General features: G+C 51.7%; 1 protein-coding gene across 1 annotated transcript in view; it reads right to left on the bottom strand.

The window, feature by feature from the left end:
• Nucleotides 1–19,078, bottom strand: part of NR5A1 (nuclear receptor subfamily 5 group A member 1) — a 31,288-nt gene extending 12,210 nt beyond the window's left edge. The window contains 3 exon segments of the mRNA XM_087703647.1: nt 12,017–12,765; nt 15,286–15,427; nt 18,977–19,078. Of these exon segments, the coding sequence (XP_087559773.1) occupies nt 12,017–12,765; nt 15,286–15,427; nt 18,977–19,078 (993 nt within the window).
• Nucleotides 19,079–20,336: the final 1,258 nt, after the last annotated feature.

Raw genomic sequence — 20,336 nt, 5'->3', positions numbered from 1 at the left:
GGATTTCTAAGAGAAGAAGAAATGCCCTAATATTAAAATTAAAGAAAAGTTCCAGTTTGCAACAAAGACTACAGGAGCATCAAATTCACCTCTTAAGCACTTAGATTCACTTTGGATTTCTGAGCTTGGATTCAGGGCAAGAGGGCTGAGTGTGAGAGTGTGTGTGTGTGTGTGTGTGTGTGTGTGTGTTTGTATAGGTTGTACGTGTTTGTGTGCATGTGCATTTCTTTGCGTTGGTGCTGCTTCCTTTGCAGACAAACCAAAATATGAAACCGGATGCAATTTTTGCAAGTCTACGAACAAAATTCATAATTGCATAGTCCGGATTCACTACGAATGCCGGGTGCACAAATATTCTCCTATCACACAGACACAGAAACACACACACCAATCCCAGGGATGAATGTGGGTGAACGTTTCATCCAGGATTAAACAATTACATTGTAGGGAAATTGAAGGGAGCAGGGTTTAGGTGTGCATGCAATTATTTGGAGAAGATGGAAGCTGTTATTTGAACAATCTATGAAAGTGGGGGGAGGGAAAGGAGACAATCACATTTCTCCAGAAGTCAAAAGGTGTTAATAACAGGGTGATAAACCCTGCCTCTTCCTCCCCAACTCATCTGGCATCTCCCCCCGCCCAAGCCTTACATCACACCAGAAATCTTCATCCAGCTGCATGATGGCTGGCTTAATGAATTTGATAAACCAATAAATGAATAAATAAACAAAGATGCCTAGCAGAAAATAGCTGAGCTGACGAAGCTTAATATCATCTGCTTGGATACTGCAACTTTCTAACTGCTTTGCCCTCTACAAGGAATAAGGGGTAGGGGGTCTTCTGAAAAGCCAAACTGCTCCCAGAATCCCCTAAGCCAGGAGTGTCAAACTCAATTTTCATGAAGGCCACATCAGAGCTGTGGTTGACCTTGGGGGGCCGGGCGGGGGTGTGTGACTGGGTGGGCATGGCCAGCTTTATGCTACTCACTGAGCATGGCTGACTGGGTGGGCATGGCCAGCTTTATGCTACTCATTGAGCATGGCCGACTGGGTGGGCATGGCCAGCTTTATGCTATTCACTGGCATGGCCGACTGGGTGGGCATGGTCAGCTTTATGCTATTCACTGGGCATGGCTGACTGGATGGGCATGGCCAGCTTTATGCTTCTCACTGGGTGTGGCCGACTAGGTGGGCATGGCCAGCTTTATGCTACTCACTGGGCATGGCTGACTGGGTGGGCATGGTCAACTTTATGCTATTCACTGGGGGTGGCTGACTGGGTGGGCATGGCCAGCTTTATGCTACTCACTGGGCATGGCTGACTGGGTGGGCATGGTCAACTTTATGCTATTCACTGGGGGTGGCTGACTGGGTGGGCATGGTCAGCTTTATGCTACTCACTGGGTGTGGCTGAATGGGTGGGCATGGCCAGCTTGACACAATTCCAGAGGTGGGATCCTACCGGTTCGGACTGGTTCAGCCGAGTAGGTAGTAACGTGGCCTGCAGTGCCCCCGAACTGGTTCTCTTGGTGGCGCCGTAGGCACCGCCATCTTGTTTTTTCCTTCTGCGCAGAAGCATTTTTTTTAGTACTGCACATGCGTGTGCAGTGCATCCCTGAGTGAACGGCAGTAGCAGCAGCCAGAACCCACCCTTGCGCCATTCCCCAAACTGCCTGACATGTTTCATTTTCGCATTGGGTAGACGCTAGCCTTCTAAGCCCTCCTTAAACATCTTTCCTGCCCCCCTCCCCAAAATCAAAGGGGTATCTTGAGTAAGGGCAGTTCAGAAAGAACCTGGATCAATGATGGAAACCCATCAAGGAGAGAAGCAACTTAGAATTAAGGAGGTATTTCCTGACAGTGAGGACAATTAATCAGTGGAACAACTTGCCTCCAGAAGTTGTGAATTCTCCAACACTGGAAGTCTTTAAGAAGATGCTGGATAGCCATTTGTCTGAAGTGGTGTAGGGTTTCCTGCCTAAGCAGAGGGTTGGACTAGAAGACCTCCAAGGTCCCTTCCCACTCTGTTCTTCTATTCTAATGCTTGTAAGGTTTGCAGCAGGGAATCCAAGGGAGAAAGGGGTCTTTCCCCCCACCCCCAAAACACAGAGCAGGTTCACTCAACACATCCTAGCTAAGCAAAAGGGGGAGGGGGACTTCCTGGGTGGGAGCCTAGCATGTATGAACCGAACCTTAGTATCAACCCACCCCTGGGTTTGTTTTGGCATTGCCGGTTAAATCAACAGGCAGCTTTTGGAGACCTTAATTTGAAGTTTCGTGAGTTGTCAGAATGGGGTGCCAGAGTACCTCAAGACATGGGGAAGATTCTATGATTGGCTAGAGAAAGAAATGCAGAAAAGAAAGTAAGGGAAAGATACAGAATCGGTTATTTATCCTAATTAAGGTGGTCTCTCAGCATGGTTATTTTCTTGCAGGCGTTTCATGGCCCAACTAGGTAACATCATCAGTGCTAGAAGGGAGGGGATGAAGGAGAAAGGGAGGAGGAAGAGGGATGAAGAAGGAGAAAGAAAAAAAGGAGGGTCCTTGGTGCTCTCTGAGCTTGGTTATTTTCTGGCGGGCTTTTTGTTTAGATCTTGTTATGGAGGTATATATAATTTGGATCAGAAGAGAGGTGATACAAATAGCAAACAATTGGTTCTCTCTTTTTTCTTTTAACTATAATAATAATAAGGAAATGTTAATGCATATTTTGGTGATTATTAACTAGAAATGTCAATACCTTTTAGACTGTTTTAGATTTTAAATGGTTATTTTGTTAACACTTATTAATAAATTTCTGTTTAGAGATGGTTATAAAGGTAAATCTCTTTCGGGGGCCCGAAGAGGAGTGGTGAGAAAAATAAATAATCTTTAGCTAACTATAATAATAACAAAAAAATGTTAATGGATAATATTTAATGATACAAGCAGGTGGGATGTACTAGTAAAAGTAAAATGGACAGAAGCGTCAATCTGTGAGTTTGGGGGGGGGAAGGGAAGAGGGAATATTAGATATTTTTTCAACCAACTTTTTTCTAGAATAAGTTATAAAGATGTAAAGTTATGGCAGATTCATCGGGACTGGGGGGAAAAATGCCAGTAGGTGGCTGTGTCCTTAAAACTCTATTAAATGAAAATGGTGGTATAATGATAGTAAAATATATAAATTCTAAAATGTACAATTTAAACTGAATGAAATATATGTGATTGTGGAAGAAACGCACGAAATGTACCTGTAACCAATGGATATGCTTTCTACAAGATGTAATGAAATATAGGGGGGGGTGCTTTCCTTTAATAAAAACAATAAAAACTTTAAAAGAAAAAGAAAATAGCTAAGCTGAGAGAGTACCAGGGACCCTACGGACGTCCTCCTCATTCCTTTCTCCTTCCTCCTCCTTCCTCCTTCATCCCTCCTCCCTTTCTCCTTTATCCCCTCCCTTCTAGCATTGATGAAGTTACCTAGTTGGGTCATGAAACGCCTGCAAGAAAATAACCAAGCTGAGAGAGCACCAAGGTCCTCCTTTTTCCTTCCTCCTTCCTTCCTCCTTCCTCCTTCATCCCTCCTCCCTTTCTCCTTCCTCCTCCTCCTCTCTCCACAAACCACACACCCTTCTAGCACTGATGATGTTCCCTACTTGGGCATGAAATGTCCGCAAGGAAACAGCCAAGCTCAGACATCACCAAGGACCCCATTAGTCATTGTCCTCCTCCCTTTTTCCTCCCTCCCTCCTCCTCCTCCCTTCTAGCCCTGATGTTGTTCCCTAGTGGGGTCAAGAAACGTCCTCAAGAAAAAAAAAACCCAGCTCCGAGAGCACCGAGGGCCTCTTCCCAGTTCAACCCTGAGTGGCAAACATTCCCCTTTACTGATTGAATGGCACATTAAGCCAGGCAGGAAAGCTCCAGGCCCCTTCGTCCAGCAGAACTGCGGTCCCTTGTCATCCCGTCCTCCTCCCATCCCCCCTTACTCCCCTCGGGGCTGCATCCCTGCACATCTTAGCCAAACCTTGACACCTCATCTCAACCCACTTAGAGTAGGTATTTACGGCCATCCCGCTTGACCTCTGCTGGGAGGCTCCCCCTTCCATAAACAAGAGACCCTCTTTGGCCTGGCGCACGTGTTATTAGCCCCCTCGTGCCAGTGACTCGGTGGGGATGGACGGCGCATCAGAGGGGAGGGGGGGGGTGTCTCTCCGCCTCGTTTGTCACCGGCCAACTGACAGAATTATGGGCCCTTAAATGAAACCATCTATCTGGAGGAGGCCAGAGCTCTCTGGCCATCCCGAGGCGGGCAGAATATTGCCAGGGCCCTAGATGTCAAGAGGCTAATTAGACCCACGGCAAGGCAATCCTCTCTTGGCCTTCGCGGGGAAGGCGCCAACCTGCTCTTCTCCCCCCCCCCCCACTCTGCCACTCCCCCAACCCCGGAGACCTTGAAGTCATTGTTTGAGGAGGGAGGGTCGGGGGGTGGGAGAGAAGTCCCTGTCGTTCTTGTTTCTGGTTTTGCAATTATTATTATTATTATTATTTCCTTCTTTCGTTTAAGCCCAGCGATCTCTTCCTTCTGGATGGAGGCAATTGCTTTTCTTTTTCTTTCTTTATTTTAATTTTTTTTAATTCTCTCTTTCAAGTCCGTTCGCAAATATACACTCTTACAGTTGCTATTAACATTTATCTATTCGTCATTGATCTTTATCGTTCTTTTCTTACGAATGTATAGATTACACTTTGTCACTCTGTGTCTCCATCTTCTTTTGCAACAACTTTGCTCTGTCTCTCTTCTCAACCTCCCTTCTCTGCCTTCTTCTTTCCTCCTCTCCTTCCTCCCTTCTTCTTCCCCCTCTTTCCCCCTCCTCCTCTCTTCTCCTACTCTTAATTCCCCTCCCTTACTTTCTCTGTTTTACCGTTCCTTCCTTCTTTCTTTCTTTCTTTTTTCCCTCCTCATCCTTCCTCCTTTCTTCTTCCCCTCTCTTTCCCCCCTCCTCCTCTCTTTTCCTCCTTCTTCCCCTCTCTTCATGTCCTCTTCATTCCCCTCCCTTACTTTCTCTGCTTTACCCTCTTTCTTTCTTTCTTTCTTTCTTTCTTTCTTTCTTTCTTTCTTTCTTTCTTTCCTTCCTCATCCTTCCTCCTTTCTTCTTCCCCTCTCTTTCCCCCCTCCTCCTCTCTTCTCCTCCTTCTTCCCCCTCTCTCCTACTCTTCATTCCCCTCCCTTCCTTCCTCTACTTTACCCTTTCTTCCTTTCCCTCCTCATCCTCCCTCCTTTCTGTTATTTACTTTCTCTGATGGGAAAATTATATGTATGAAAATATAAAGTTGGGATTGCTGAAATGCCACCGCAGGAAGCCATCAGACAATAGCTTTTCAAAGACATCAAACCTTGCAGGAAGAACCGAGCCATGGATTGGGGGGGGGGGGCATCAGGACAGCAAAATCTATCTTTGAGGGGGGGGGGTCAAAAGCAGAATCACTCTGGAAAGCAGCTCTTCTGCTCCCTGGTTTAAACAAGGTTGTTTGCTTCGTCCAGGCCGTTATCTGAGATCCTAGGGAAGTGAATTTTTCCCCACCTATCCCATCCATCTCTTCACACTCCTATTTGAGGGGCAGCCACAAAAGAAGAAGGGGGGGGGGTCGGCTTATTTTCCAAAGAACTGGAAGGCAGGACAAGAAGCAAAGTAACCAAGAAGAGAAGCAACCTGGGACGAAGGAGAATGTTCCAGACAGTGAGGATGATAAATGGAATGGCTGCCTCCGGAGGTTGTGGGTGCTTTATTCATCACTGGAGGTCTTCAAGAAGATATTGGACAAGCGTTTGCCTGAAATGGGATAGGATTTCCTGCCTGAGCAGGGGGCTGGACTAGAAGACCTCCAAGGTCCCTTGAGGAGGAGGAATAAAAAGAGGAGTTGGAGGAAGAAGAGGAGGAGAGGAAGGAGGAGGAGGAGGAGAAGGAGCAGGAGAAAGAAGAAGCAGAAGCAGAAGAGGGGGAGGGGAGGAGGAGAAGAGTAGGAGGAGGAAGAAGATGAGCAGGAGGGGAGAAAGAAGAAGAAGCAGAAGAAGAAGAAGAAGAAGGGAGGAAGAAGAAGAGGAGGAGGAGAGGAAGGAGGAGGAGAAAGAGAAGGAAGAAGAAGAAGGAGGGAGGAAGAAGAAGAAGAGGAATAAGAAGAGGAGGAGGAGGAAGAAGGAGGAGAGGAAGGAGGAGGAGGAGGAGGAGGAGCAGGAGAAAGAAGAAGCAGAAGCAGAAGAGGAGGAGGGGGAATAGGAGGAGAAGAGGAGGAGGAGGAAGAAGTTGAGGAGGAGGGGAGAAAGAAGAAGAAGCAGAAGAAGAAGAAGGGAGGAAGAAGAAGAGGAGGAGGAGAGGAAGGAGGAGGAGAAAGAGAAGGAAGAAGAAGGAGGAGGGAGGAAGAAGAAGAAGAGGAGGAGGAGGGGGAAAGAGGAAGAAGGAGGAGGAGAAAGAAGAAGAAGAAGCAGAAGAAGGGAGGAAGAAGAGGAGGGGGAGAGGAAGGAGGAGGAGGAGAAGAGGAGAAGGAGAAGGAAGAAGAAGAGGAGGAGGAGGAGGGGAGAAAGAAGAAGAAGAAGAGGAGGAGAAGAGGAGGAGGAAGGAAGAAGAAGATGAGGAGGAGGGGAGAGAAGAAGAAGCAGAAGAAGAAGGGAGTAAGAAGAAGAGGAGGAGGAGGAGAGGAAGGAGGAGAAGAAAGAGAAGGAAGGAGGAGGGAGGAAGAAGAAGAAGAGGAAGGGGAGGAGGAGGGAGAAAGAGGAAGAAGGAGGAGGAGAAAGAAGAAGCAGAAGCAGAAGAGGAGGAGGAGGAGGAGAGGAAGAAGGAGGAGGAGAAGAGGAGAAGGAGAAGGAAGAAGAGGAGGAGGAGGAGGGGGAGGAGGAGAGGAAGAAGGAGGAGGAGAAAGAAGAAGCAGAAGAAGAGGAGGAGGAGGAGGAGGTTCTATTTTGATGTTTCCTTCCTTGCGTGTTCATGAGTTCTTGGTCTTTTTGATGATCAGGAAGAGACCAAAATTCTCTCTTTCTTCCTTGATTTTCAGCCTCAGATGTCCCAGGACTTCATGGGCTTTCAAGAGAAGAGTTGAAGGGGAGGACTGACGTGATTTCCGCCAAGCTTTCCCCCAATTTTTTATTTTATTTTTATTTTTACTCTTTAAGATCCAGCTTCCTCACCATCCTTTCAGCCTGCAGGATATCCCCACTTGTTTCCCTCTCCAGGGGGTTTTCCAAAGGAGGGCAGTGGGGTTGTTGCTGCACAATCTACAGCCCTCGACCACTTCCAGCCCTTGACCCAGTAACAAAAACCTTCTGCAGGAGAGCAGTTTAAAGTTTTTGCTGACCATTTGGTGACCCTCAGAATCTGGGGATTCTTGAGTGAAGAAGGCAGCCCCCAAAAATGAAAACGTTGTGAGTGGTCGTTTGGGAAATTTACTAACAGAATAAACAGAGTTGGAAGGGACTTTGGAGGACTTCTAGTCTGAAACACCCCCCCCCCGCTCAAGCAAGTGACCCTATACCATTACAGAAGGAAGGAAGGAAGGAAGGAAGGAAGGAAGGAAGGAAGGAAGGAAGGAAGGAAGGAAGGAAGGAAGGAAGGAAGGAAGTTGGAAGGGACCTTGGAGGTCTTCTAGTCTGACCCCCTGCGTAAGCAGGAGACCCTACACCAATACAGGAAGGAAGGAAGGAAAGAAGGAAGTAAGTTGGAAGGGACCTTGGAGGTCTTCTAGTCTGACCCCCTGCATAAGCAGGAGACCCTACACCACTACAGGAAGGAAAGAAGGAAGAAAGGAAGGAAGGAAGGATGGATGGATGGATGGAAGGAAGGAAGTTGGAAGGGACCTTGGAGGTCTTCTAGTCTGACCCCCTGCTCAAGCAGGAGACCCTACAACACTACAGGAAGGAAGGAAGGAAGAAAGGAAGGAAGGAAGGAAGGAAGGAAAGAAGGAAGGAAGTTGGAAGGGAGTTTGGAGGTCTTCTAGTCCAACCCCTGCTCAAGCAGGAGACTTTATACCCTTGCAGGCCAATGGTTGTTCTTTTTCTCTCCCCCCCCCCCACCCTTGTATCTCACACACTCCCACTTTTCCCCTTTCTTCCCTTAATTTCCTATTTTTTTCTTCTCTTCTTTGTATTCTGTATAATGAAATAAAACCTCCAGTGATGGAGCCTCCACAACCTCTGGTGGCAAGCTGTTCCTCTGCTTAATGGTCCTGTTAGGAAGTTTCTCTCTTAATTCCAGGTTGCTTCTCTCCTTGATTAGTTTCCATCCATTGTTTCCCGTCCTGCCTTCAGGTGCTTTGGAGAATAAGTTGACCCCCTCCTCTCCTTTGTGGCAGCCCCTTAAAAATTGGAACATTCTTATCACGTCCCCCCTAAGGGAGGAAGACACAAAAGCCACCATTTGTTGTCACTCAACAAGGCGATGCAAATCTTACTCTATGCCAAAAATCTATGTCTGTTTGAGACCAGTCTTTCTTTCTTTCTTTCTTTCTTTCTTTCTTTCTTTCTTTCTTTCTTTCTTTCTTTCTCCTGGGCTTTCTAGCTCAGATGTCCAAATGCCCACTGCCCATCAACGGCACAATAGCAGAAAAATCGTCCTACATTTCAACAACCCTAAGAGACAAAGTTAAGGGAGGGAGGGAGGGAGGGAGAGAGAGAGGGAGGGAGAGAGGGAGGAAGGAGGGAGATGGGAATGGACAGAAGGGAGGAGGGAGATGGGAATGGAAGGAAAAAGGAAGGAAGGGAGGAAGATGGGAAATGAAGAAAAGAAGGAGAGAGATGGGAATGGCAGGAAGGAAGGAAAATGGGAAAGGAAGGAAGGAAGGAGATGGGAATGGAAGGAAAAAGAAAGGAAGAAAGGAAGGAGGTGGGAGGAAAGAAGGAAGATAGGAAATGAAGTAAGGAAGGAAATGGGAATGGAAGGAAAAAGGAGGGAGGGAAGGATTGATTTCAAGGGCCATGCAACATTTATCAAGAGAAATTTTGGGTGGGGAGAAGATCTTTCAAAGTGGGTTAATAAACCTAGAAAGAAAGAAAAAGAAAGAAAGAAGGAAGGGAGGGAGGGAGGAAGAAAGAAAGAAAGAAAGAAAGAAAGAAAGAAAGAAAGAAAGAAAGAAAGAAAGAAAGAAGAAAGAAAGGGGAGTCAGCATTTTAAAAACCTCCCGACGGCCATTCCCGTTCATTGCGGCCATTGTTGCTGTGATTGTGAGGGCTTCAGTTGGTCGCTCCCACCCACCCACTCGCCCACCAGGCACTCTGGGGAAGCTTACAAAACACCACATTAGCATAAACCCTTGGAAATAAGCAACGGTTAAAGTCATCTCAAACTTACTTCGGAAAATTATCCCTCTGCCTAAGCGGTTTCTTTCTCTCTTCTTTTTTTTTGATCCTGCTTCAAAGTTGGAGGAATGAATTGTGACCTTGAAAACAGGTGTTGAGCTGAATCCTCCCCCCCCCCTCTCTCTCACACACACACAAGCACAGAGAAGACACCCCACACAGCTGCTTGGAGCTCTCTGCTTTGCTCATCTTCCTGGCGAAGGAATGCCAGTCAGGGAGGCTCAGAAATGTGCCCAGTTGGGGAGAACGCCTGGCCTCCTTTGCCATTTTGTGGCCTCAGGGTGTTTAGAAAAGACACCAGGGACTTTTCTTGCCCCCAAAATGTTGCACCCGAGCAGGGATTTTGAGTGAGGGAGGTGTTGAAGAGTGGGGAAACCAAACAGAAGGGATCTGGGATTGCAAAACATTTGGGAGGGAGGGAGGGAGGGAGGGAGGGAGGGAGGGAGGGAGGGAAGGAAGGAAGGAAGGAAGGAAGGAAGGAAGGAAGGAAGGAAGGAAATGGTATGAAGGAGGGAGGGAGGAAAAGAGAGAAAGGGAGGGAGGGAAGGAGGAAATATGGGAGAAAGAAAGGTATGAAGGTATAGTATGAAGGAGGAAGGAAGAAAAAGGGAGGGAGGGAAGAAGGAAAAGAGAGAAAGGGAGGGAGGGAAGGAGGGAGGGAGGAAATATGGGAGAAAGGAAGGAAGGAAATGGTGTGAGTGAGTGAGTGAGTGAGTGAGTGAGTGAGTGAGTGAGTGAGTGAGTGAGGAAGGAAGGAAGGAAGGAAGGAAGGAAGGAAGGAAGGAAGGAAGGAAGGATTTCAACACTTGCCAATAGGAATCAAGCAAATTTATCTCAGGAGCAAAGCAAGTTTGTGGGAACCCATTTGAAGAAGAGTTTTATGGCCCCTCTAGAAAGTCTATATCGAATGCCGGGAAAAGTTTGATTATTATTATTATTATTCCAGCAGTAAGATTTATAAGATGGTGTACAAGCTTTTTTTGTTTTTAAATTTCCCATTCATAGCTTTAAACAGGAAATTACAGGGTGAAAGAAAAGAAGTGAAATGAAAACAGGAAAGAAAGAGGAAAGGAAGAAAGGAAAGATAAGAAAGGAAGAAAAAGAAAAGAGAGAAAGAAGGAAGGAAGGAAGGAAAGAAAGGAAAGAAAGAAAGAAAGAAAGAAAATGGGGAGGGAAGGAAGGAGATGGAAATGGGATGAAGGAAGGAAGGAAGGAAGGAAGGAAGGAAGGAAGGAAGGAAGGAAGGAAGGAAGGAAGGAAGGAAATTATAGTATAATTTTGCCGTCTGACACACCTCTCCTTGGATCTGTCAGCCTATCCTGGAGCTGCACAATCTTGTCCACTCATACACACAACACACAACACACACACACACAGAGTTCAGCTTCCTTTTCCTGCCTCTACAACAAAAGCAGCTAGCAAGGAGAACCCGGTGCCAAGTATCTCCAGCTGTCCTCCTCCAGGTGTGGGGCAACATCTGGAGGTGCCTGCTGGATCTGAGACCCCGCCCTTGAGTTTGTCTTCCTTGGGGAGACCCTGTCCGCAAGGCTGGAGTCACACACACACACACACACACTGCAGCTCCCCCATCAATTATGCCTCAAGGGTTGATGGCCATATATATTATATAAACCAGCTGATCACACAAAGGGCACCAACTTTCCCTTCCACCCAGAGGGAAACTGAGGCACGGGGAGGAAAGGGGCAACCTGGTACCCCCCAGATGTCGTCTCCTGAGGCTGCCTTGGGAAGTAAACCCAGTAATGGTCCCAGTTCAACCTCCCAGCACTGGCCCGAACCAACAGCTCTCTCCAGGAAGCCCCATGCTCCCCAGTCAGTGAGGCTGTGGATGATGGGCTTCCCGGTCTCAGACAGCCAGGAAATGCCAGGGGGGAAATGTCTTCTGGTGCTTTAAAAAGAAAACTGAGCTGGGTCGGTAATGATCCCAGTTTAACTGTCCCAGTTCAACCTGCCAGCACTGGCACGGATCAAGGGCTCTTCCCAGGAAGCCTCATGCACCCCCAGTCAGTAAGGCTGTGGACGATGGGCTTCCCAGTCTGAGACAGGGAGGGGGATGTCTTCAGAGTGCTTTAGAAAGAAAACTGAGCTGTGTCATTAATGGTCCCAGTTCAACCGTCCCAGTTCAACTTCCCAGCACTGGCACGAACCCAAGGCTCTGCCCAGGAAGTCTCATGCCCCCCCCCCCGCCCGTCAGTGCGGCTGTGGACGATGGGGTTCCCGGCCTGAGACTGCTGGGGAAAAAAACCGTCTTTTGGTGCTTTAGAAAGAAAACTGATCTGTGTCATTAAAAGTCCCAGTCAAACGTCCCAGTTCAACCACCCAGCACTGGAATGAACCCAGGGCCCTGCCTATGAAGCCCCATGCCCCCCCCCAAGTCAGTGAGGCTGTGGGCGATGGGCTTCCCAGTCTGAGACAGCTGGGGGGGGGGTGTCTTCAGAGTGCTTTAGAAAGAAAACTGAGCTGTGTCATTAATGGTCCCAGTTCAACCGTCCCAGTTCAACCTCCCAGCCCTGGCACGAACCCAGGGCTCTGCCCAGGAAGCCCCATGCTCCCCAGTCAGCGTGGTTGTGGACGATGGGCTGCAGAATACATGGGGAAATTTCCCTCCAGCAGGGCTGCTTTGGGGGAGGAGAGGGTCTTCCCCCCCCCACTTTCCCGCCGGGGGTCTCACCTCCAGTTCCTTGAAGAAGATGCAGCTGCGCGCCCACTCCACTATGGCGAAGAGGGTCTGGTCTGCCATCTTGCAAAGGAGCCCGAAGGTGGTCAGCTTCTCCTGCCGGCTCTTGCTCTGCTGCTGCTCCTGCTGGAGGCAGTTCAGGATGCGGGTCTTCAGCTGCGGCTCCTCGGGCTCCAACTGCAGCAGCTTCAGGATCACCTCGGGCACGTCCAGCCCCGCCGCCGGGGACCCGCCGCCCCCGAGGACGCCCGGGTAAGGCTCCGGGAAAGGGTACGCCGGGGCTGCCTCGTACGGGTGGGCGGCGTAAGGCTCCGGGAATTCCGACTTGATGGCCCGGCTGGCGAAAGGCGGGTAGTGGTAGCCCGAGAGGGGCCCGGGACCCACCGGGCCGGGGGCTGCTAGGCCGGGGGTCCCGTAGGGGCTGCGCTCGTAGTCGATGGGCGTCATGGCAGCGGCGCTGGGGGGCGGCAGAGCCTTGCCAAGGCCGCCCGGGTGCTGGTGGTGAGCCAGGCCGTGCAAGGAAGGGGGCAGCCCCCCGTAGTCCGCCGCCTGCACCGGGGAGACGATGGGGGGCGGCGGCGGCGGAGGAGGAGGAGGAGGAGGGCCACCCGGCGGCGGGACGGTCTCCAGCTTGAAGCCGTTGGCCCGGAACAGCGCCTTCTTCTGCTGCTTCAGCGCCCGGTCTCGCTTGTACATCGGGCCGAATTTATTCCTGCCCCCGCGCATACGGTCGGCGCGCACGGCTGCAAAGGAAGCGAGCACCGGACAGGCGTTGGAGTGGGGTGGGGGGCTTCGAGGGGTGCAGAGACCCTCACCCGCCTGGCATTACCACCACCTCCTTCCCCCTTCCCCCCACGCGCGGGGGACATGAGAGGAGAAGCCCCCGCCCCTCATTTTCTCCCCCACGTCTAGGGGGCTTTGAAGGCGGCGGAGACCCTCACCCACTCGGCATTACCACCACCAGCGCGGGGGGGGCATGTGAGTGGAGACCCCCCCTATTTCCCCCGCCCGACGTCTAGGGGGCTTTGAGGGCAGAAACCCTCACCCGCTCGGCCTCATCACTCCTCCTTCTCCACCCGCGCGGGGGGGAATATAAGCGGAGAAGCCCCCCATCCCGCCCGCCCCGACGTCTAGTGGCACCCAAAGGATGGAGAGGAGGAAAAGGCCGCGGTGAAACGGGGACGGCGCTACGGAACGCGGCCGTTTGGCAATAGTCCCTACGAGGCTCTCGCTGCCCGGGTTTCCCCAGTTGCCGCCCGTGGTAGCTGTCCGTCGGGGCTCCTCCGCGTCTCCTGCCTGCTACCGACCCAGGGTTCTTCTCACGGCCTCCACTGCCTTGGGGGGGGGGGGGCTCCGACAGACGTGGATTCCTCGCCCCGACTAGTGGATTCCGCCAGCGTCTTCGCGCAGGCCACTCTGTCGCCTGTCCGGCTTTTCCCACCCCCACTTCTCCCAAAACAGATCCGTGAAGATCTCCTGCTTGAGCAGGGGGCTGGACTAGAAGACCTCCAAGGTTCCTTACAACTTTTTTCTCCTTCCTTCCTTCCTTCCTTCCTTCCTTCCTTCCTTCCTTCCTTCCTTCCTTCCTTCCTGAAATGGCATAGATTCTCTGCCTTGAGCAAGGGGTTGGACTAGAAGACCTCCAAGGTCTCTTCCTTCCTTCCTTCCTTCCTTCCTTCCTTCCTTCCTTCCTTCCTTTCTTCCTTCCTTCCTTCCTGAAATGGTATAGATTCTCCTGCTTGAGCAGGGGGGTGGACTAGAAGACCTCTAAGGTCCCTTCCTTCCTTCCTTCTTTCCTGAAATGGTATAGATTCTCCTGCTTGAGCAGGGGGCTGGACTAGAAGACCTCCAAGGTCTCTTCCTTCCTTCCTTCCTTCCTTCCTTCCTTCTTTCCTTCCTTCTTTCCTGAAATGGTGTAGGGTCTCCTGGTTGAGGAGGGGGCTGGACTAAAAGACCTCCAAGGTCCCTTTCCAGCTCTAGTCTAAGATTCTAAGATCTTAGCGGAGGGGCGGTGGGGGTGGAGGGGAGGGGAGAGAGAGAGCCTGCGGGAGGGGGTGAGGAAAGGCAAGGGAGCGCCCCCCCCTCCACCCCGTCTATTTAAAGTGGAGCTTCCCTTCCCCAGTTCCTCCAAGCGCAGCGAGGCAGGGGGAGGAAGGAAAAACGGGGGGAGAGCGCGGCGGCCGGACGAAGAGCCTCGGCCAAAGTTTTCGCTGCCCGCCCCTTCCCCTCCACCACGTCCCCTCCCCCGCGTAGGTGAAGGGCAAAAATTGAGCGCCTGCCCTGCTCTAGCGAGCCAAGGCAACCGTTCTGGGGAGGTCACCTCGCTCCCTTCCTCCCCTCCCGGGACAGCACCTCAGCCCTGACTCCGACCCACTTCCAAAGCTCGCGTTCACACGACGAGGCGCTTCCCTGAGCTGCTCCGAATCGTGGGGTTCCCCCCCCCGCCCAACCCTCCCCATTCAAGGCTTCCTAGCTGCCTTGGGTCGGTCTCCAAAGTGGGCTGAACGGGTTTGCGATCGCGGGGGGTGGGGGGTAGAGGGAACAGGCCCACGCCAAAAAATAAAAGCTGCCCCGCTTTATTGGCGCGTCCCGGGGAGGGGGCTCTCAAGGCAGAAAAGAGGTGGGGTTTCAACCCCGAATTCGTCGAAAGGCTTGGGGCGTCCCGCGATGGGCGTGGGGAAATTGAATTCCTTTTCTTACCGCCTTCTCCTTTTAAAGAGAGGGAGAGAGGGAGGGAGAAGGAGTGGGGTCGGGCGTTCCTCGAGCCCCCTTGCCAAGCAAGCTGTTCGTTACGGGGGGAGGAGGCGGGGGGGAGACATACACAACGTCTCTCTCGGGCAACTTTGGATGGGCGCTTTTGCAACCGTTGTCTTCAAACATGGGCAGAGTGCCCCCCTCCCCTCGCCTCCGTCCCATCCCCAAAGATTTGGGGGGACCCTGGTGGGAATGCAGGGGAGGAGGCCCGGCCAGATTCCCTGCCTTACTCCCCCCCTCCCTCTAAACTCTCGGTTTTTTTCCCGGCCCGCAGAAAGCACTTTCGTTTTCTCTGCTTCCCAAGGCCGCTTCGCTCTCCCGCCGGAGCAGCTGTGGCTGCCCTCGTCCACCCTGGGAAGAAGAGGGGCGGGAATCCCCCTCCCCAGCGGGGGGAAAAACCAGGGGGGCTTCTCCCTCTTTCCTTCGGCTCTCCAACAAAGGCCCTTCCGACGTGCAAAGAGCCCCCCTGGTTTTTCCCCCCACCCCCAAGCTATACCCAGAAAGCTCACCTTCCAGCCGCATCCCGACGGCCAGGCACTTCTGAAAACGGCAGTACGGGCACCTTTTCCGCTGCGTCTTGTCGATCTTGCAGTTCTGGCTCTCGGTACACGTGTAGTGTTTATTATTCTGCACCGTCCTCTTGAAGAAGCCCTGGGCGAGGGGAGAGAGGGGCGTGAGAGAGGGGCGCAAAGGGAAGAGGAAAGGGAGCGCGGAAAACGATCCTAGGCGCGCGTGTTACTCCGATCCCAGAATTCCCCCTGGCCTGTCCCGGGTTGGAGGATTCTGGGAGCTGGGTCAGCAGCTGAGGCTCCAGGCAGGGTCGTCTTAACAGCATTATGCCCCCCGCAGTCCGCCACCGGCAAAGCAGCGTCCTGGTGCCCCTACCACAATTACTCACGGGGATAAAAATTGTAAATGGTCGATAAAATTAAACGTATTTATTTTATTGGCACTGCCAACAAAATTGGTGTTGGTATGGGGCCTCTATGCTCCTGGGACCCACGGGCAAATGCCCTTCAAGCCCACGCGTTAAGACAGCCCTGGGGTCCAGAGGGAGTCTGCATCCCGATTCCATCCACTGTGGAATGGGATTCACCCCTAAAACAAACTGTTCCCCATCCGAATTGGTTCTGCGCGCCATCACTTTCGCGTTGATCTTGTATTCGTGTGGACGTCATATAAAATAAATTTTTTTAAAAAAACACATTATTTTAGAAAGTTTGCTAGCGTGTCCAATACATCCACGGCCGGCCGCTGAGTCGCGCCTCTAGGTAACAATTCCTCCTGGCGAAGAACCGTAAACCTTTGGCTCAAAAAAAAAGTGTCCCCCCATTTTTAGGCTCCAAAAATTCACACAATTTAACATAGGACATTTTTTTTAATAGAAATTATTTAAGCCACTCTGACCTACGCTCCTCATGTTCTCCTCCACCCCCAGGCTTGCGAGGTAGTTTAACCTGGAAGAGTAGCTACGCAAGTGCCCCCTCCCCCGAGGGACGACGAGGGTCGCCCGCTCCCTGCCTTTCATTTTTCTGCACCTCTGGCCTCAGTTGTCCATCCGCGAAATGGGCTTCGTCCTAACCTAAGCGGAAGGAACGGTGGAGCAGGAGGCGGGAATCGTTAAATGGTTTGTTAATAATTAGAGCTGTTTTAAAATAATGTAAAAGCGATCAGTGCGAGGGTCCTTGGTCAAATGGGACTCGAAACAAGAGTCCATATATGAATAATAAATTGATTGATACTAACAGGATCAATCCTAAGTAAACAAACAAACAAACAAACAAATAGTAAATTTCCTGTTAGTAAATAAATAAAACAGGATTTTAATACGACCCCACCTCTAGATTTCTTATGCATTGCAAAAAAAACCACCCCTCATTCTTTCTCCCTCCTGTCCCTCGCCCACCCCTCAAATCCAAGGCAAAGGGCGAGGGTCTTTTCCCGACCCGGGTCAACCATTTTCACGCCACTCCCGGCTGGAGAAATCACAGGAAAATATCCAGAGGGAGAAGAAAAATAACCTATTTCTGTAAGGGCCCCACGCGTAAATCTTAAAATGAAGGTGGCCTTTGGTTAGAGGCGGCGTTTTAAGGGGGCAGTTCCCGTTTTTAAAAAAAGGGGGGGTAGGGGGGTGTTTGGGAAAGTGGCTTGAGAGAAGGACGCAGCTATTTCTTCTCCCCCCCATTAGGATTAAACTAGAAAGGTGAAGATTTTTTCCGCATTCGCCCCCCTGCCTCCAAATCAAAACTCGTCTCCCCCTGAAATAACCCAAAGGAGCCCACCCACCCATCCCCCAGCGCCCCAGTTCGGTCCTCGGACCGCCGCGCTCCCGCAAACCGGCCGGCCCGCGACTCTCCGAGGGACGGGGGGCGCCGCGGGAGCCCAGAAAGGAACCCCCTGCCCACCTTCGGCCCGCTTTCGTTTTTAAACCAGGGGCGCCATTTCGCTCGTTTATTTTCCCATCTTCAAATATTTAGAAAAATGCCAACTTCCCTCCCTCAAATCCGGGGCCCTGGGTGGGCGAAACCAAACTCCGCGTGGTTTAATTGTCCCCTCCCCCAAAAAAATATTTTATAAAGCAGAAAAAGCTGGCACCATCCCTTCCACGTTCTTTGAATTCCGTTCGCTTCCAGCTGCCGATGGAGTTTAATTTTAACAGATTCTCCCTTCGTTTCTTGCCAAATCTCTTTCCCCCCTCTTTCTCTCCCTGTTTCTCTCTTTCTTTCTCTCTTTCTCTCTCTCTGTATCTCTGTATCTCTCTCTCTCTCTCTCTCTCTCTCTCTCTCTATCTATATATATATATCTGCATCTCTCTCTATATATATATATATATGTATGTATGTATGTATGTATGTATGTATGTATGTATATCTGTATCTCTCTCTGTGTGTATCTCCCTCTCCTCTCTGTATCTCTCTCTCTCTGTATCTCTCTCTTTCTCTCTTTCTCTCTGTATTTCTCTTTCCCTCTCTCTTTTATTTTTCCCCTTCATCCCTTCGGTTTCTTTTTCAACCCTTCGGCTTTCGACTCGTTCTCGCTCTCTCGGCTCTTCCCAGGATATTTTTCGGAACTAAGCAAGCGGCGGCATTAAGGAAAAGAAGGCCGGAGTGACGCCGAATTAGCGGCTACTTTTTAACGGGGGGGCGGGGAGAAAGCCCTCGCCCCCATTTTTAACATCTGGGTCTCCAAAGCGACGGAGCGGGGTTTTTTTTCCCGCCGCGGGTGGGCGCGTGGAGGGATGGACGCCCGGTTTCAAAAATAAAAAGTAAAACCCCAATAAAGAAATAAAAACCCAATTAAAAAAATAAAAACCCAATAAAAATAAAATAAAAACCCAAGAAGAGAAGAGCCGGAATCCGATGGGCGCTTCAACCGCCCTTCGCCCGATTCGTTTCCACGGAGCGGAATTCTGAACCGAATCCACGGGTTTTCAGGGTTGGCGCGCTATCCTGCAGCGCGAAGGATCGCGGAAGGCTGACTCCGCGCAACGCCCAAGGCACAGGAAACGCTATGAAACGCATCCTTCAGGATTCCGTGCAGAGCCGATCGCGCGGGCTTCGCTTTCACCCAGCTGTTAAAACCTCTGTTCTTTTTTTTTTTTTTAATCTACCGAGATTTTTTTGGGGAGGGGGGCGCAGGTTTTGGCTGCTCAGGGCTGCAACCCCCCTTCCTCCTTCCAAGAATCGCAACAGCCAAGGCGACAAAATTATTAAAAAAAAAAAACCCGAAGCCTGCAAGGATCGAAAAACGATTATTAACATCAATTATAACGGTGGCGATTGGGATGGTTATTCTTTGCCACCAAAAGGAAAAACCTGACCAGATCCCAGTTGGATTGGAGCTGCGGCTGGATCCGGAGCTTCCTTACCTCGCCAAACCTTTCTCTCTCCCGTTAGGGGGGCTGGAGACCCCCAAACCGTCTTCCCCTCCGGCGTCCCGGAGCACGCCAAGAGCCCCGAAGGCGGGTCTGTTTGTGGGGCGCGCCGCCGCCGCCCGCTGCCGGGTCATCCATGACCCTCCTCCCCGTTTTCGTTGGCAACATTAATTATGATAATTCCGGCGGCGTATTGGGGGGCCGTCCTCTCCCCGGAGATGCATTAGCCGGGCCGGCGGCCGGTCGCTCTGCTTCTCCGCAGCACCCCGGGGTTGCCTCGCCAGCTTCCTCTGTCCGCGCCCCCCCGCTATCCCAGCAGCACCTACCTTGCAACTTTCGCAGGTCAGAAGCCCGTAGTGGTAGCCCGACACTTTGTCCCCGCAAACGGGGCACAGCTCGTCCAGATCCTCGTCGTAGGAATAATCCATCACCTTCGCGGGCCTGCGGGAGGGAGAAGAGCTGGAGGCAGCGCCTAGGGAAACTCTTCCCCGGGGAGTTTTGGGGGTAGGGTGGGGAGGGGAAAGAGGGAGAAGGGAAGGAAGGTGTGCGGGTGCCCCGACGAGCGGCGGCCAAGAGACTGGGGGGGCCAGCGGGCAGCGGCCTCTCTTTATACCCGCAGGGACGTGTGCGCTGCTGCGCCTCCGCAGCCGTTCTCCCTGCGGGCGGGGACGCACAGGAACCCCCACCCCCGCCGCCGTCGGGGAAGGAGGGCATTGAGAGGGCTCGGCTCTCCGCTGTCCCCCCCCCCTGGGGGCGGGCTCGCCACAGTCCACCCCCTTCCCCTTAGACACACGCACCGCCACCCCCCATGACTGTGCACCCAACGGGAATCGTGGCCTCTTGTTCCTGCCCCCGGTGCCAAGGGAGGGGGGCAGAGTCCTTTCTGCCTCCCTGGAATCAAAGCTCTCCCCCCCCCCGACGGGGCGCACCAGGCAGCCGGCAGAGGGACTGGGGGGGGGGGGGGCTGCCGGGTTCTAGCTGCCAACTGCCCCAGAGAGGCAAAGAGAAGGCCGCTGTGAGCGCTTTGGCGGGGGGTAGAGATCTGGGACATGCGCTCCGAGACCCCAAGCGGATTCCCCCGATTTACTCCACTCGTAGCCACTTCCGAGGTGTAACCAGGCTTCAACCAAGCGGTTGAAGGAATAGGAATAGAGGCAGATGGAACGCGGGCTGGCGTGATCGGGGCTCGCTCGGGGTAAGATCGTGGTAAGGAAGATTATTGTCTCGTCTGGCGGGGGGGGGACGGGACCCACACACACCTGGCCACTCACTTCCTTAGTTGGTGACTAACGTCCTCTTTTAAACTGCTTCCGTGAGGTGTCAGGACACAAGTCCCATCTTTCCATGCCAACAGCTGGACACCTCCAGATGGAAATTGTAGCCTTTGGCTCAGGGGGAAGGCGAGCCGCAGGTAGCACGAGCGATTTCTCCCCACAGCTGCGGGGAAGGCAGCCTCTTCACCCGAGGCCTTTCCCAAGATTTTCTGAAGCCTTGCTCGCTTCTTTTCGGCTTGAATAAATGTTAGACGGAAGGAAGGAAGATGAGATTAAAAAAAGAAGGAAGGAAGGAGATGAGAATAAAGAAGGAAGGAAAGATGAGAATAAAGAAAGAAGGAGAGGGAGGTGGAGGGAGGAAGATGACAGAGTGAGGGAAGGAAGGAAGGAGATGAGGCTAAAGAAAGAAGGA

This window comes from Thamnophis sirtalis, unplaced genomic scaffold (genome assembly GCF_051295495.1).
Source record: "Thamnophis sirtalis isolate CommonGarterSnake01/CBP01778 unplaced genomic scaffold, rThaSir2_p1.2 scaffold_2, whole genome shotgun sequence".
Taxonomy (NCBI): domain Eukaryota; kingdom Metazoa; phylum Chordata; class Lepidosauria; order Squamata; family Natricidae; genus Thamnophis; species Thamnophis sirtalis.
Note: the sequence above shows the minus strand (reverse complement) of the source record. Positions and strands in the feature narration are given on the sequence as shown.